Source organism: Pollachius pollachius (genome assembly GCF_949987615.1).
Source record: "Pollachius pollachius genome assembly, chromosome: 14".
NCBI lineage: Eukaryota > Metazoa > Chordata > Actinopteri > Gadiformes > Gadidae > Pollachius > Pollachius pollachius.
In genome coordinates this window covers 10,197,812-10,215,540 of record NC_136947.1, presented here as the reverse complement: position 1 = coordinate 10,215,540, position 17,729 = coordinate 10,197,812, and the positions used below count along the sequence as shown (strand labels likewise).

The 17,729-nt window shown below is 46.1% G+C and overlaps 2 protein-coding genes across 3 annotated transcripts; both read right to left on the bottom strand.

Moving 5' to 3' along the window:
- Positions 1 to 1,733: 1,733 nt before the first annotated feature.
- LOC307086355 (cyclin-Y-like) lies at positions 1,734 to 10,109 on the bottom strand (the record flags this gene model as incomplete). Of its 2 annotated transcripts, XM_079751538.1 has the most annotated exons (10): positions 1,734 to 1,850; positions 2,246 to 2,408; positions 2,735 to 2,901; positions 3,490 to 3,609; positions 3,838 to 3,895; positions 4,176 to 4,211; positions 4,948 to 5,042; positions 5,994 to 6,028; positions 6,729 to 6,803; positions 9,959 to 10,109. In XM_079751538.1, the coding sequence occupies 10 exons, from the start codon at positions 10,107 to 10,109 to the stop codon at positions 1,734 to 1,736; spliced, it is 1,017 nt and encodes a 338-aa protein (XP_079607664.1). The 2 variants fall into 2 exon arrangements, with proteins under 2 accessions (XP_079607664.1, XP_079607665.1); XM_079751539.1 differs by lacking the exon at positions 6,729 to 6,803.
- An 850-nt stretch (positions 10,110 to 10,959) lies between these two features.
- On the bottom strand, positions 10,960 to 15,616 carry LOC307086179 (cAMP-responsive element modulator-like). Its single transcript, XM_079751306.1, has 3 exons — positions 15,326 to 15,616; positions 12,530 to 12,674; positions 10,960 to 11,963 (listed from the first exon to the last, which is right to left on the bottom strand). The coding sequence occupies exons 1-3, from the start codon at positions 15,354 to 15,356 to the stop codon at positions 11,825 to 11,827; spliced, it is 315 nt and encodes a 104-aa protein (XP_079607432.1). The 5' UTR covers positions 15,357 to 15,616; the 3' UTR covers positions 10,960 to 11,824.
- Between the last annotated feature and the right edge of the window lie 2,113 nt (positions 15,617 to 17,729).

Sequence of the window (17,729 nt, the reverse complement as noted above, 5' to 3'; positions counted from 1 at the left end):
AGAATTTGAAAAATAGAAAATAAATGCTAATAAATACTTTGGTACTTTGAGTTTCCATAAATAACATTTACAGTTGATTTCACAGTGAAGAACACACAACACGGGGCAATGCATTGTGGGTTATTTCCCCATAAAGGAGCGTTTCTCTTTATGGGGAATGTCTTGTGAGCCCACTGGGAATGACAACACAATCCGGTCCGTCCGTCACACAACAGTCAACCGTTTCGACGGGTTGCTAAATAGTTAAACGAGGAAGAGATACCGGGTCATGTGCATCTCCTCTTCCTATTGCCTCCCCTGTTTGACCACCCACTGATTTATCGGCAGTCGGTCAAAACTAACGATCTAATGATTCACTTCCCAACTTTATAGTCTGATCGGCATTTGATCGATTTAACATGTTTTTTTTCTTTCCTAAAATATAATATGCAGCAGATCTACAATTGGCTTTGAAATAACTTGATGGAAACCATGGAAACGGATCGGTGTGGTGGGGGCCTCTGCTGGTCGAAATAAGACATTACGTTCTGAATATGAGGCATTTAAACAAATACCAGCAAACTGCTTTAATGTGCTTTTAACGTAGAGACACCGTCGTCTCTTTACATCTCGAGTGTGCGTTTCGACCGGTGCAGTGCAACACAAGGAAAAACTAATTATTGTTTGACTGCATTTCAGTGAAGATATCAGTTATAATATTAATATCAAATGTTTTCCGTACGTCGAGCCAAACTCTAGAGAACGAGAGCAGAAGCACACAGAGCATCTAACACGCTACCTGAGAGACCCCAGGAGGGAGGCCAAGGGTCAAGGGTCAGACGAGGCAGCCTGGTTACACCACCCCCCCCAGGGTGGTGTGGGGGGCGCTGGAGGGACTGCAATACTGTAGTGGAAATGTTGTGAGACGTTGTTCCCGTGGTAACACACAGCGCCGAGATGAACAAATAAAGATATTTTGAAAGTGGCCGAAAAGAAAGTTTGTGTGGGAAGCAGTTTGTTTTGTAAGTGAGTGGCACCCGCCCTCCTCCCCCCCCCCCCCCCCCCCCCCCCCCCCTCCCCCTTCCCACTCGGACCACGAGAGTTGAGGCACTGTGGAGGTCAAAGTTCAGATAAGGATCCGGTCCGGGACCCAGGAGTGGCGCCGGGCCTTGGGGTCAGAGGTCAGAAGGTTGGTTCTGACCCCGTCCTGGGGTCATGTCCATGGCCTCCTGCCGTCGCTCTACCATCTACGGAATGTTGCCGTTGGTTACCGGTGGCCGTCGCAGGTTGCCAGTGGTTACCGTGTCCTTGGTGACCAGTATCTAGGGCCTGTTGCTAGGATGTGCCAGTATCTATGGAATGTTGCCATCGGTGACAAGTATTCATTGGAGGTTGCCATTGGTTACCATTATCCATAGAAGGGTGCTAGTGGTGACCAGTGTGTAGGGGATACAGGTTACCATTGTTGATTGCTAGGGGATACCAGTCTCTGTGGCAGATCGTGAGTTGCTAGGGATGACCAGTGTCCATGGCTGGTTGCTAGGGGGGACCAGTGGTCAGGGCTGGTTGCTAGGCGTTACCAGTGGTCAGGGCTGGTTGCTAGGCGTTACCAGTGTCCATGGCTGGTTGCTAGGCGTCCCCAGTGTCCGTGGCTGGTTGCTAGGCATTGCCAGTGTCCATGGCTGGTTGCTAGGCGTCCCCAGTGTCCATGGCTGGTCGCCAGGCGTCCCCAGTGTCCAGGCGGTTGCTAGGCGCTAGGACAGGATGGCGGGGACCCAGGGGACGCCACACAGGTTGTCCACGCTGGACCAGCGCTTCCTGGACGCACGCCGCACGTCCTTATAGTGGTCATCACACAGACGGGAGATCGCCTGCAGGGGGGGGGGACAGACAGCATGAGGAGAGAGAGCCAGACAGACAGCATGAGGGCAGAGACAGACAGCCTGAGGAGAGACAGATAGGCAGCATGAGGAAAGGAGGAAAGGCAGACAGACAGCATGAGTACAGAGAGACAGACAGATGGTCTGCAGGGGGGGGGGAGGGACAGCATGAGGAGAGACAAGCAAACAGACAGGATGAGGACAGACAGATGGGCGGACAGACAGGAGAGAGGAGGAGACAAATGAGGAGAGACAGGACGACAGACAGACAGATGACCTGAGGACAGAGAGACAGCATGAGGATCGACAGCATGAGGATCGACAGACGGGCAGACAGACAGCATGAGGACAGACAGACAGATCAATAGACAGACAGATAGACAGACCTCTAGCTTCTGGGCCTTGTCCCTGCTGAGCGGCTCGAGGGGGAAGCTGAGGTTATTGGCCTCAGCCATGGAGCGCAGGTCGAAGTAGTACTTGGCGTAGACACTGGACGGCACGTTGATGTTGAACTGCAGCAGCTCCAGGAAGTCACGCTCCAGCTCGTTCCTGTTCAGGGAGGCGGGACTTCCTGTTAGGCTACCTGCTAGTGTGCTAACCACGTAGGTGATATGTCTTCTCTTTCCCTCCTCTCTCAACCCACTTTCCCCAAAGTCTTCACTGCTCTGTCCATGAATGCACAATGGGCCCAGCCTAGCTTGGTTCAGGGTCTTTGTTAGCCTAACTTGGTTATGGTCTGCGTCAGCCTAGCTTGCGTTTTGATCTGTTATCTTAGCTTGCGGTCTGGATCCCTTAACCTAGCCTGCGGCCTGGGTCTGTTAGCCTAGCTTGCGGTCTGGATCCATTAGCCTAGCCTACTTTCGGAGGTCACCCACATGTCTTCGACGGTGATATCCTTGAGGATCTGGCAGTAGTCCACGTTCCAGACCGCCTGGTCGTCCCACACCTTGGACGCCAGCAAGATGGCGCCCAGAACGATGCGCTTCCAGTTGCCGGGGCCGATGGTCATCTCTGCGTACGTCAGGAGTCGCTCCAGGTACACCTGGACCGGAACCAGACAGAACCAGATTATATAACGATAATATTGTCATTATTATCATTTTTATTATTTATTGGTCAGAGGTAGTGTGGTTACAGACACAAGCCACCTCAAACATATAGTCAACCACCATCACAAACATATAGTCAACTACCATCCAAAGCAAATAGTTAACTACCATCCCAAACATATAGTCAACTACCTCCACAAACAGTCAACTACCATCACAAACATAGAGTCAACTACCTCCACAAACATATAGTCAACTACCTCCACAAACATATAGTCAACTACCTCCACAAACATAGTCAACTACCTCCACAAACATATGGTCAACTACCTCCACAAACATAGTCAACTACCTCCACAAACATAGTCAACTACCTCCACAAACATATAGTCAACTACCGCCACAAACATAGTCAACTACCTCCACAAACATAGTCAACTACCATCAAAAACATGTAGTCATCTGATTGGTTGATCAATAGGATGTGGGTGCAGTAGTGAGGACCAGAGCACCAGTACCATGCATGTAGTTCATCTTCATAATGAATGTATCAGAAGGGCCCAGTTCATTGACCCACTGACCAGGGTGACGATGGCGCACTCTGCGGTGAGCTGGGCCGAGCAGAACAGCGTCCGCACGAACCGGTAGATCTGCTTCTGCTCAGGGTCCTGATCATTGTAGTCCGCAGGGACCGCCGAGTTCTGGAAGGGAGGGATGGAGGAAGAGGGGGAGGAGGAGGAGGTGGAGGAAGAGGAGGAGGGGGAGGAGGAGGAGCACCAGCAGGAGGAAGAAGAAAAAGAGGAGGAGGAGAAGTAGAAGAAGTAGAAGGAGGAGTTTCAGCTGGGGGAAGGGGAGGAAAGAAGCATCTAGTATCTAAATGGTCTAATTGACATATTCTCACTGAGGACCAATAGGAAAGCAGTGTGTACCGTGAGGGGGTGGAGCTTCTCGTCAAAGATGTCCTGCACCGTGCCACCATGAGAGTCTCTGGAAGCACACATACACAGGTCAGACAGACACACAGACATGTCAGACAGACAGATAGACACACAGACAGATCAGACAGACAGACACACAAACAGTTCAGACAGACAGACACACAAACAGGTCAGAAAGACAGACTGACACACAGAAATGTATACCTTTTTATTATGAATTTATGTTATATTTGGGATATATCTGGGACCACAGCATCACATGACAGATATACCATCCCTTCTCAGAATCCAATGCAGTAGAAGTGTTTTAACTTTGAACGTTTCCTCACCGGTTTTTGATGTGGTAGAAGATGGCCAGGGCCACACTGTAGACACACACACACACACACACACACACACACACACACACACACACACACACACACACACACACACACACACACACAGAGTTAAGATTCAAGTACATATAGTTAGTTTACTATATGTTTGTTATGGTTTGTGATGGTAGTTGACTATATGTTTGCTATGGTAGTTGACTATATGTTTGTGGAGGTAGTTGACTATATGTTTGTGAAGGTAGTTGACTATATGTTTGTGGAGGTAGTTGACTATATGTTTGTGGAGGTAGTTGACTATATGTTTGTGGAGGTAGTTCACTATGTTTGTGAGGGTAGTTGACCTTCTGTTTGCTATGGTAGTTGAACTTCTGTTTGTGATGGTAGTTGACTATAGGTTTGTGGAGGTAGTTGACTACATGGTTGTGGAGGTAGTTGACTACATGGTTGTGATGGTAGTTGACTATATGCTTATGGAGGTAGTTGACTCTATGTTTTTGATGGTAGTTGACTATAGGTTTGTGGAGGTAGTTGACTACATGGTTGTGATGGTAGTTGACCATATGTTTGAGATGGTAGTTGACTACATGGTTGTGATGGTAGTTGACCATATGTTTGAGATGGTAGTTGACTGTGTTTATGATGGTAGTTGACCATATGTTTGAGATGGTAGTTGACTATATGTTTGTGATAGCGGTTGACTAGATAGTGCTGTTCTACAGGAGAGTGGAGTTTGGTAATTAGATTCCCATGGCAGTGACTTTACCATTTTATGGTGTACTTGAGGTTAGGCTGGCTCACTGTGCTGTCATCCAGGAAGATAGTGGAACATGAGCTGTGTTTACACCTGGTGGTGGACTGCTACACAGACAGACAGACAGACAGGCAGACAGGTTAAAGGTTGTTGTTATTATTGTAAGGTTATGTGTTGTTATTATTGTGAGGTTAAGGGTAATTATTAAGGTCTTGATGGTCTTACCCTGGGTTCCATCAGGTGTGTTAACTAAAAGGAAAGACAGAAAGTTAGGGTCAGAAATATGTTCGGAATCTACGGTAAAACATTCAACATCAAGGCTGACATGATGGTTTTATTAAGCTCTATTTATATAATAATAATAATAATAATAATGCATTTTATTTATGGGCGCCTTTCTTGACACTCAAGGTCACCTTACAAAATGAAATATCCATAATAGCAAACAAAAAAAACAACAACATAATAAAACAGTGTACAAGAGAAAAACAGTGTGTTCATTCTAGTCCCAAGAATGCAACTGACTTAAAGAGAGTAGGCTTGTCTGAATAAATAAGTTTTCAAGTGAGATTTGAAAGTGATAATGGAACTGGAGTGCTGGATGTCATGAGGCAGAGTTCCAGAGGTGGGGGGCTGAGCGACTGAATGCTCTTGACCCCATGGTAACCAGGTGAGCAGGTTGGAGGGTGAGCTGGATGGAGGAATACGATCTGAGAGAACGGGTGGGTGTCTTGATATGGAGGAGCTCGGTAAAATACTGAGGGGCAAGATTGTTGATGGCCTTGAAAGAGAGAAGCAGGATCTTGTAAATGATGCGATATTTGATGGGGAGCCAATGGAGTTGATGCAGGACAGGTGTTATGTGACTGATGGAGGGGGTTTTAGTAATGATACGGGCTGCAGAGTTTTGTACCAGTTGTAATTTATGTATGGACTTAGCAGGTAAACCAAAGAGGAGAGAGTTGCAGTTATACTCTTTATTAAGATCATCTAATGTACTGTTAACGTGACTTTGATAACAATCGTTCTCGGTACTATTGTAATTAAGAAACACTTACATTGTTGATGAAGATACTCTTTCGCTTCTCTCGCACTAAGAGAGAACAAAACAACAAATATCAGACTGTTGTTCCAGACCGGAAAACAGGTTTTACTGTGGTTGCTAGGCAACCAGGAGCCGGTTTCATTACAAGCACCGAGGAAGAACTCCTCACCAAGATCACAGGAGTGGTTATTAACAACAGATAACATGGGTTTGTCATAGAGTTAGTTATTTAGTTTGACAGCCAGATGGTTAGTTAGTCAGATTGTCTGGAAGTTGCAGTTATTTCTTTTCTAAATGCTGAAGAATCACAGTTAAAACACTCGGGAAGCTTGAGAGTGCGAGAAGAGAATTAAACGCTGGTTTAGACCAGCAGAGGGCGCCAGAGACACACAGTGGCTCACACTGACCGTTCAAAGGACACAGACAAACCAAAGCTAATTATTGTGGAGAACGATACCGGTCTACTAAATGTCATCTTCTGCTTCGAGGTGAAAAGTTCATAGTTCCCTCCGATAAAAATAGTAACAGATAAGGCTTGTGCTTGACAGAGATTAATGCCTGTATTGATCCCAGAGAATGGAATGTGGGGGACACAGCAGGAGAGCAGCTGGCCAGTCTCACCACCAGGGGGGAGATCTCCCCTCTAGTGACATCACAAGTGGGAATGTCCCCCCAGACGGACCAGGACAGGTCAGCCTCACGGCTGGGGGTGCGAGGAGGAGGAGGAGGAGGAGGAGGAGCAGCTCACCATCAGTCTGGGACTTGCTGAGGAACATGGTCCCGGCCCGTGGATGGTCGGCAGGGTTGGACTCCATGTTGAGCTCTGGAAAAACACATTAGACCATCACTCTCAGGGTCACCACGACATGGACATCAGAGCAGAAACAGCACCACAACCAGCTGACTGGGAGCTGACTTGGAAAAGCCTGTTAATGGATCCCACAACCAGCTGACTGGGACCAGTCGACTAATGGCTGGGAGCTGACTGGGACCAGTCGAGTAATGGTTTCCAGAGTCAAACCAAAACACAGAAGAGCAGCGTTCAGCTTCTATGCAACACACTAGGGGTGGGAAAAATAATAAATTCTTCGATGCATCGCGATTCTGTCTAGAACGATTCCGTCTTGATTCAGATAAGTTAATAATCTGAATTAAAAAAATATATTAAAAAAAAAGTTGTTTTTTTTTAAATTAAATTTGTTATCCTCCTGCAACATTCTGCTCGACAGAGAGGGATAATTTGAGTAGTTTTAAAATTATTTAATTTATCTTCAATGTGTATTGGCCAATCTGATTTGTCTGGACGCGATTGTGATTCAGCCTACGCTTAGCATGCGCGCAAACTCACAGCCAGACACAAGAACGACAAACAAGTTCTTATTCTTATAATTGAATAAGAGCAGCTTTTCTTCAATGACATGGAAAAGAAAGATTAGAAAGAAAAGAAAACTAAATCTGTTTATTTTTTACATAGTTCCATATTGTGTTGTAATGCAAGCTGCATTGATTATTGCATTGTTCATAGAAAGTCATATTTGTGACAAAAGCTTTTTCTCTAATAAAATATTATATAAGGTTAGTCATCTGTTGATTTCTTTAATGATCATCACAAAAGTAGGAAGTGATAAGCAAACTCTGAGCAGCAAATTCAGATGTGTATATATATACATTTTTGAAAATCCTGCATGGAAATGTACATAAAAAAATTGCTTCGAGATGCATCAATAATCGTTTTAGAATCTAATCGTTGACCTATGAATCGGAATCGAATCGTGAGGTGCCAAGAGATTCCCACCCCTACAACACACCGCTGGAATCAACTTCTTGAGGATCTGAGACTTGGCTCCAACCCGGACCGCGTTTAAATAAAGACGACTGACCTGACATCAGTACAACAGAACCAGTAGAGTTAGTCTGATTCTAGTGAGCCGTCCGAGTAAACTGGAGTCCATTCTGAATGATGGGTTGGTTGATAAGGGGGTTTATGGTTAATTACCTGATAATATACAGTGACATTATCAGGTTACGTGTGTGTGTGTGTGTGTGTGTGTGTGTGTGTGTGTGTGTGTGTGTGTGTGTGTGTGTGTGTGTGTGTGTGTGTGTGTGTGTGTGTGAGTAAATTTTTAAAGACCAGCGCATTACATTACGCGTCATTACTGCTGACCCTTGGTAAGTAACACTTAATATTAACTCGGTGACATAACCACTCCCATCAGCCAGCTCCCAGAATGCTTAGCGGTGCCGATACCTGATCTGGAGCAGCTCAGCTAAACAACACCCAGTCCTCGGTAGAGCACACCTGCACAGGTAACCTGAGGCCGGGGGCTCACCTGTCAGCTCAGCCCGTTCCACAGAGCAGAGACGCTTGTTTTGATAGTAGTTTCTCCCAGTGGGGACTTTTGTTTTGGTAGTAGTTTGTCCCAGTGGGGACTCTTATTTTGGTAGTAGTTTGTTCCGGTGGGGACGCTTGTTTTGGTAGTAGTTTGTTCCGGTGGGGACGCTTGTTTTGGTAGTAGTTTGTCCCGGTGGGGACGCTTGTTTTGGTAGTAGTTTGTCCCAGTGGGGAAGCTTGATTTGGCAGTAGTTTGTTCCACTAGGGACTCTTGTTTTGGGTGTTGTTTGTCCCGGTGGGAACTCTTATTTTGTTAGTAGTTTATCCCAGTGTTTACTTTTATATTTCTAGAAATTTGTTTTTATTGGGAACTCTTATTTTGGTAGTGTTTTTTCAAGTTATTAACCCTTATTTTGGTAGGGTTTATTCAGTGCAATGAACCAATTAATAACTCCTTCAGCAGGATCAATAGACTTATTCAGACCCAACCAATCAATTGCATGGACTTTTTTAAGGCCATCTCATCCTAGGTTAATTAACCAAGCTTCACAATAAAAGTGTGTAAACCTCCTCATCAGAGGCCATATTGACCCAGTCCCATGGAGTACAATGCATCTGCTGCCGGCCTAGATCACATGGTAACCACATCGACCATGTGACCAACTCCTACTGTCATTGCGTCATCATTGACACCACTGCGCAACAAATTATTCAGGAATCCAAACTATGAAGTACGCTCCTAACTGTGAACAGCATGAGAAGGCCAGCAGGACTGCGATTCCCACAATGCCATTCCCTCTTGTCTGAGTACTGCTTCACTCTGATCATAATTCATTCACACTGGGATGGATTGTTGACGTATTCTATTATAATAAATAAGAGCAAGGCAGTAACACTGCAGGGTTAGGGGTTCTAATCCCTGTGTAGTTAAATGTAGATTAAGGCACCAACACTGCAGGGTTAGGGGTTCTAATCCCTGTGTATCTCAGTATGTAGAGCAAGGCACTAGCACTTCAGGGTTAGGGGTTCTAACCCCTGTGCAGCTCAGTAAATACTGAGCTGAGCTGTGAGTTACTTGCTCTACATAGGGCAAGTAACTCACACAGCAGGGTAAGTGGTTCGATTCCCTGTGTAGCTCAGTATGTAGAGCAAGGCAGTTACACTGCAGGGTTAGGGGTTTGAATCCCTCCCTGCGTACATTTCTGGGGCTGTAGGTTCTGTCTCTGGCCTGCTCATAAAACATTCATAGCTCACGGTTCGACTTTCCACCGGGAGCCTCGAGCCGCTGACGGGGCCGACGGTCCCTCAGACCCGGGCCGTAAACAAAGAATTCACACAAAGGAGCGTCAGAGGCGTCATCCGCGGCCTGCGTGCCACAAATGACCCCGAGTGAATGAATGAATGAATGGATGAATTAACGAACGCATCCAGTCACAGCGGGGGGACGACAATGGCCGAACGTGAAGTGGAGGATCCAGGCCCGGCTGGGTGCCCCTCACAGCCTCTGCGGGACCGTTATCTGAGGCCAAAGCTCTTCAGACGTTAGAGGCCGACCTGAGACGCCCCCCCATCCCCATCCTCATCCCCATCCCGAACCCGCGGCCCGGGCACTAACGGGAGAGTCCCGGTGTAACGGGAGACCTTACCGTCGACGTTCTCCCGGTCGCTGATGTGCTGCAGGTTGCAGCCGCTGTCCTCACGGCTGAGCTCCGGTTCCGTGAAGGACTCGAGCCTCGCGTGGGCGTTCCGCCGCCGCTTGGGGCTCGCGGGCACGCAGCAGGAGGTCGTGCCCCCCATCGCTGCCGCGCGACGCTTTGTACCGCTGAGCGTCGGAGGAGGAGGAAGAAGAAGCCCGTTAACCGGAGGGTCGGTTCACCCTTTCCAGTCTCACGGTGAACCCATGACAGCCTGCGGGTGTCCTGATATTCACGCCGTCATAAACCGTCCCAGCTCCGCGCACGATTCAAACCCGATGCCGCTGATGGTAATCCGCCGTGGGAGTGAATGGGCGATGGGCGATACTGCGCACGCGCGAAGGGTCGGGCCATCCGTGGACGATGGAAGACATTCTTGGATGTCTGTCGGATCACATCCACCAGTACAGAGCGGGGAGGCGAGAGTTGCTGTCCTCGCGAGAAAACGAGTTGTGTGTGTGCGTGTGTGTGTGTGTGTGTGTGTGTGTGTGTGTGTGTGAGATAAGTTCCATGATAGAAACTGCATCTGAATCTATAAGTATTATTAAACCTCTTCTATGGACCGCAGAAATAAAGGGCCGTTAGGAGACAGAAGCCCATCATAAAGACATTACCCTCAACGCAGTTCACCAAGATGGCCGCTAGAGGTCACCAGAGACTAAGTCCTGATCTTTAACGTCAACCACTACATGTATAATACAGCAGTATAATAGCGTACTACAAACAAAGACACGAGAAAGTTAATATAACATTAAAAACAAATTCATAAAAAGGGCTAGTACTCAATCTTACCACCTCTTCTCCTCATCACCCTTTCCAACGGAATCATAACATTTATTATAGTTCAGTTTCATATCTAAAAATGTTAGTTGGATGAACTATGAGGCACATTTAACCTGTAGATCCACTTACATTGTAGGAGTCTTTGAAATGAATAAAAAGACAACTTGCATAACAAAAATATTTTATTCAACATGAGGGAAAGTTGTGAAAGTCGTCCCAGCGGATATCCTGCTGGGACATGAAGATATGAATGATGACACACAGGAACTTTGATTATTACAAGTTCTGAGGGCTGCAGTGTGGAGAGGACCTCCAACCACCTCAGGGATTCACTCATTTCACTCTGTCATCTCAAACACATGTTAGTAAAAAAGTGAAGTTATAAACAAATGGAGGGGATAGAGATGCAAGTCGCTTTGGGAAGGTGAAGATAAAGGATGAGGTGAAGATGACATTTCTAATGAAGCATTTCATTGGACTACAAAAATACAAATCTGGACTACAATCAAGATGGAGGGAGCAGCGCGACGATGGACACAGAAACTAGGTTCTCACTAGAAGAACACAATAAAAACACATTTGTGGAGGAATGCCTGGAGCTTGAGGGGCGGGCGGTGATTGGCTGACTATCTGTCCGTCTGGTTGTCTGTCTGTCTGGTTGCGTTGGCAAGCAAGCTGTGTGTCTGTCTGTCGGCCGATGACTTACTGAGCTCTGAGCTCTGACCTGCGCGGGGGGGGGGGCAGCCCGGTAAAGGTCCCGCCCCCCCCCCGACCAGGACAGGAATCACGGTTGGCCTCTCAAGGAAGTACCCCGACTTCCTGCGCTGCTTCCTGTTCCCCTGGGCTCCGGCCGGGTCATGTGACTGGTCACATGTCCGCTCAGCGTCTAGAAAGTGGTTTCCAAGTTTCAGTTCCAACGTAGAAAATCTCAGTCTCAGTCTCGTTCCACCCCCCCCCCCCCCCCCTCCCTGTGTCAGCTGTCCCGTCGCAGTGACGACGCGGTCCGGAGGTGGTTGCCGTGACAACCGGGAGGGCCTACTTGTGGCAGTAGATGTCCTTGAGGGTCTTGAGCTCCTGGATGAGGGTCTTGTTCTGGTTTTCCAGCACGGCCACACGGTTCTCCAGACACTTGACGTACTCCTTCTTCTTCCTGCGGCACTCTCGGGCCGCCTCCCTACAGACCGGGAGAGAAACGGGTACTGAGTACACACTACTACACAATACTACACACTACTCCTCCCTAAAGAGAGAGACACAGGTACGGAGTACACACTACTACACAGTACAGACCAGCAGAGACACAGGTACTGAGTACACACTACTACACACTATTACACTACTACACACTGCTCCTCCCTAAAGACCAGGAGAGACAGACCGCAGAGACACAGGTACTGAGTAAACACTACTACACACTAATGCACATTACTACACACCTCAACAGACCGGGAGAGGCACAGAGACACAGGTACTAAGTATACACTACTACACACACACTACTACACACCAGCAGAGACACAAGTACTGAGTATATACTACTACACACTACTACAGACCCAACTACACACTACTACACACTGCAGTCATTAAGGACCAGGTAGGGGTTAGAGGGCAGCTTGCTCAAGGAGGCCTGCAGGTAGAGACATTAGGGATCGAACCCACAACCTTTCAGCTGAAGTTGCATGGCCTTCACACACACACACACACACAACACACAGACCCCATCCTCCTCCTTCTCACCTGTTCTTCATCAGTCTGACCTCCCGTTTGCGTGTCACCTCCTCACCACGAGGGGCGTGGCCGCCAGACGATGACATCACAGCCCCCTGGGCCAGGTCGGAGTCTGGCGACCGCAGCTGATACGCTGGGACGTCTCCAGTGGCATCTGAGCATGGGGGGGGGGGGGACAGCGGTCAGCGCTATGACCTCATCTGGTTGTCATCATCATCATCGTCATATTAATATTACACCTTCTGAAAACATTGTGCAAATGACCAAAGAAAGGAAAGGACAAGAAAAAAAATATTTCCTGAGGAAGTCGTTCCTCCGGTGTTTCAGGCTGTTGTCATAGCAACGGTCGGAGCCGCCGCTCCAAACCGATTGTTGTAACGATTTGTAATTATGTATTATTAAGTATAATCATTGTACTTCATTTAAGAATGCTTGATTCTGATTGGCTGGGAGGAGGGCATTAACCCGGCAGGTTGCCCATTGACTTGTCGGTTCTACTTGCTGCTGACTGAGCACAGCGTCATCAAATAGTAGATCAATACGCCGCTTGTATTTCAGCCTTCAAAACTAGAGCTGGTCAATTGTGAAAAATGCATTAAACTGTAATCGGAAAACGCGGTTATATGCTATAGACCATGTAATATCTGTGGTATAAAGGCTGGGACGAATTTCAAATTATAAGTACACTTTATGTTGAAAGTATAGACCATCGCGATTCCCATTGAAACGAATGGCGCAGTAATTAGTCTTCAAAACGAGAGCTGGTAAATTGCGAAAAATGAATTAAACTGTAATCAGACAACGCGGTTATATGCTATAGACCCTAGAGTATCTGTTGTATAAAGGCTGGGACGAATTTGAAATTATAAATATGTACACTCTATGTTGAAAGCACAGACCGTCGCGATGCTCATTGAAACGACCCTAGAGTATCTGTGGTATAAAGGCTGGGGCGAATTTCGAATTATAAATATGTACAATCCGTAACGTTAGCTCTCTGGCTTATAGCTCAGCGGACTAGAATACCTAACCCGTTGCCAAGTCGTAGCTAAGGTCCGTCCTATTTACTGGAGGAGTGAACAACGTTTCCGTTGCATAAGAGCCTTACGGGAGGGTATTGATTGTTCCAGGTTTTAGTCAAACCCTCAGGCGTTACCAGGGAAACTTAATAATTGCATGTGAAAAACGTTATATTTGGATTATAAAATGCGTGAAAATATAAATGAATGATCTACATTTATTTTCCTTGGCAAGTGACCATAAGCGGGATAATGCCCTTCGAGGTGTCCAAAACATGTTTGATCGATCGTAATTAAAGGGGACTACTTTTTGAGGGAGATGAACTCAAACAGAGTATACATTTAATAAGCATGCAATACGAATAATAAAAAGCATAATTCTTAAAGTATTTGAATTGGTTTTTTTTATGTTGGCAAGCAAGATGTAGAATAAACGGGATAACCATCTCAAGGCAGGGCAATAAACAGTTTGATATGCCCGCCTCGTGGAAGGTAAGCCGTCCACGAGCCGGGCATATCAAACTGTTTATTTCCCTGCCTTGAGATGATTATCCCTTACGTCACCTATCCATTTATGTCAAGTTATACATTGCAGTATGTTCGTAAAGGAGAAGTATTGATAAGGCAGGTCTTTCTGTGTTATGACGCTATAGCTGCGGCTACTGGCTTCCCTTAGTGACGCCCGCGGTGACGGTTGGATATAACCGCTATACCGACATTAATACGACTAGTTGTCTGTGTTTACCTGTCAAACACACACCCACACACACACATTATTCCCCAACATGACGATTTTATTATTATAATCCAGCCATTAACTGCCTGCGGTTTGATTGTGGTGACGTGTTGTACGCGTGCGTGTGTGCGCGCGCGCGCAGGGCAATGTGATAACACAGCACTGACGTCAGTTTGTGCGTCTTGCTTCGTGCATTTTTTTTGCATTCTGTTTTTCCTGCGCGTGTTCCAGGAAAGACGGTGACGTCAAACTGACCAGACTCCTCCTCCGGGAACACGCAGACGCAAACACTCACACATGCACACACTCACACATACACACACGCGCACGCACACACGCAAAGACCAAACTGTTGCTAGCTAGGTTAGCCGTTCACTAACGGAAATGTATAACCAGCTCATCGCAGAGATGAAACTAGCAAGCTTACTGTTGAGAAACAGTGTATCACAAGCTAACCGGACACAGACGAAGCTAACCGTTCAGTTGTGTAGCACAAGCTAACGGCACACAGACGAAGCTAACGGAGAGCTAGGAAGCTACACAGAACCGAGGCTAACACAGGAGCTAACGACCGGCTAACCACCCATAGGAGTCCTCACTTCTCCACATCTATACTCTGCATACTTCCTGTTACTAGGAGTCGTGTCTCATGAGTGTATAAGTCATTTATTAAAGAGCAAAACAATAGGGCAACTCTGGAAAAAGTTTTGTCAAATGAACAACATGACTATTCTGACTTATCTTGTCATAATATAAATTGGAGGCAGAAGTGAAGCAGCTCCTAGGCTCATAAAACAAACATTAAGTACACCGCCTTTGCCTCCTGTGATTTAGAGACTATCATATTTAATACGAGGTAATTGTGATAAAGGCACCAGACTTATCCTTACTTATCTTAGCCCAACAGTTCTAGAAACTACTACAACTAAAATAGCCTACACCAAATGGAGGTTGCCCTCCAGGTCAGAACACACTGACACAGAGAGGACACGGACAGCAGTGAAATCTTCACAGGAAACTGTACAAATGTTAGAGGAAGACAAAGCCTACCTGACTCAGTGTCGTCGCCGGTGACAGCCATGTTCCACGCCTCCAGACCCACAACTCCCCTCAGTCGCTCTCAAACACAAATTTCCTCAGCCCTGTCCCACTGAGTGTTCTTCACTCTGTCTCTCACTTCTACGGTTCTCTCTGATCCAGTGTCGGTCTCTCTCACTCTCTGATTCTCTCTTGCTCTTTCTCACTGTTTCTCTCTCACTCTCTGGCTCTCTCTCCAATTCTCTGTTTCTCTATCACACTCTCTGTCTCCGTCTGGGTTCCTGTACACTAGAGTGGTGACCCAACAACGTTTGACACCAGATTACCATTAGGGGTGGTGACATCACGGTGACGTCACCCCGGGTCGCTGCATGCTAAGCCCCGTGGGGGGGAGGGGAGGAAGAGAGGGGTGTGGGTGTGTGTATTAATAGACCTTGTGACGCAACCGGGTAACAAACAAGAGGATATTGTGTCCCAGGCGAACTGTGAGCACTAACAACTCTACTGTGTGTGTGTGCGTGTGTGGGTGTTTGTGTCTTTATACCTATGTGTGTGTGCTTTAATGCCTGTGTGTGTGTGTTTGTGACTTTATACCTATGTGTGTGTGTGTGTGTGTGTGTGTGTGTGTGTGTGTGTGTGTGTGTGTGTGTGCGTGTGTGTTTGTGTGTGTATGTCTTTATACCTATATGTGTGTGTGTGTGTGTGTGTGTGTGTGTGTGTGTGTGTCTTTTTACCTGTGTGTCGGTGTGTGCCTTTTATAAGTGTGCGTGTATGTGTCTTCATACCATTGTGTGTGTGCGCCATTATACCCGCGTGTGTTACTGTACCGATTGAATGTTTCTCTTCTTCTGACAAATGTACTTATGTAAGTCGCTTTAGATAAGAGTGTCTGCTAATGCCCTAAATTTAAATGTGTGTGTGCCTTTATACCTATGCATGTGTGTGTGTCGTGGAAATATCAGTCCTAACTATAATATCACATACACATTATATAAACCCTGTTTATATAATAACTAATCAATTGAAAAATAATTTCTATACATTCTCCCTGGATAGTTTGCGTTTGCATTGCCACTGGAGCCACGAAGTCTGACACTAGGTAATCGACAGACCTCTTTGTTGTGTAGATTACTTTAACAGTCTTGCAGCCTTGCAGACAAGTCCATTTCCCCCATCGTGTATTGCACTTTAATTTGGCCTCTCGCACCAATCCTAAACTCTCCACGATGGTCACTTCCACTAACCTTTGTTACCTTTGGTTTAACTAAACATGATGGAAAAGTTTCCCTATAGGAATCATGTTAACAAATTGTCTCATTGGATGTATGCTTGGTACTTTGCTGCCTGCCCCTGTTCTTCACCTGATCAAGCTCAAATACTTTGCTGGCCAACGTGTCCTAAAAATATATTGTTCAATTTTAACTTGTTATTTTATTCAACTGTCTTTCATGCATTCTTTTAAATCCTGTTTTAATTTATTTAATTTCAGCTGCTAAAAATATTTTAGGCATTCTTTTTAATCCTGTTTTTTTTTGTATGAGATGTTTTCATGTGAAGCACATTGAGTCTGACTTGTGTGTGAAATGTGCTGTATAAATAAAGTTGCACTGAAGTATTTTAAAGACTACAGACTACAGTGCGTTGATTCACGAAAGTGAACCAGACTGAACCGCAGCCCCTCCAGACGGCTGTAGCGCAGACACAAGTGATTGATGGACGGTACCTGGCAACCCAAAGCTGACAGGAACAGGTAAGTCATGTGGAGTCTTGGTTAACCACTAGAGAGCAACTTGTGCTCATATTGACATGTTATCATACATTCATACAACACTTGGTGCTGCTTTGTAACCCACTATAGCACTTTTCATCTAACATAAATGGTTGTAGTGTTTTTTTTTTCTTGAATGAATTTGCATTTGTGATTCTTTCAACCACGCTTACATTGTCCTAAACATGGCCTGAGATGTCATTCATGGGTTAAAGCTGGGCACATCCTAACTTCAGATCCAATACTTCTTAAACAATCAATCAATTATGGGATGGCATTTTTACTGTTGGTTTGCATTGCCTAAAAGCTGTGCTGCCATGTAAGATATATGTAATCCAACCAGTAGACTGAGGCAAAGGAACCAATAAAATCCTCCTTCAAAACAAATAGCATCATTAGAACCATTCCTCTTTATAGTGTAGGCCCTTTCTCTTCCTTGGTCTTGAATACAGGTTGTGGTTCTCCTTCTATGGTCTTAACTGCTGAGAGCTGGGTGTGTACAGCATGGAAATCAGAATAATACATTTACATTTATAGAAATGTCAACCAAAGTACTTACAAAGAAGCACAAAGGAATACAGTCAGACTTTAGCTGCTGTTGGAGGCCGAATGGCGCTGCAAAGCTCTCCGCTGGACCGGGACAGATAC

What these genes read in the sequence shown, in the direction of transcription:
- LOC307086179 (XM_079751306.1), bottom strand. Translation starts at nt 15,356, where the DNA reads ATGGCTGTCACCGGCGACGACACTGAGTCAG. An exon ending in CGGCGACGACACTGAGTCAG is followed by an intron (nt 12,675 to 15,325) that starts GTAGGCTTTGTC and finishes CCCCATGCTCAG; the next exon opens with ATGCCACTGGAGACGTCCCA. An exon ending in GTCAGACTGATGAAGAACAG is followed by an intron (nt 11,964 to 12,529) that starts GTGAGAAGGAGG and finishes CCCGGTCTGTAG; the next exon opens with GGAGGCGGCCCGAGAGTGCC.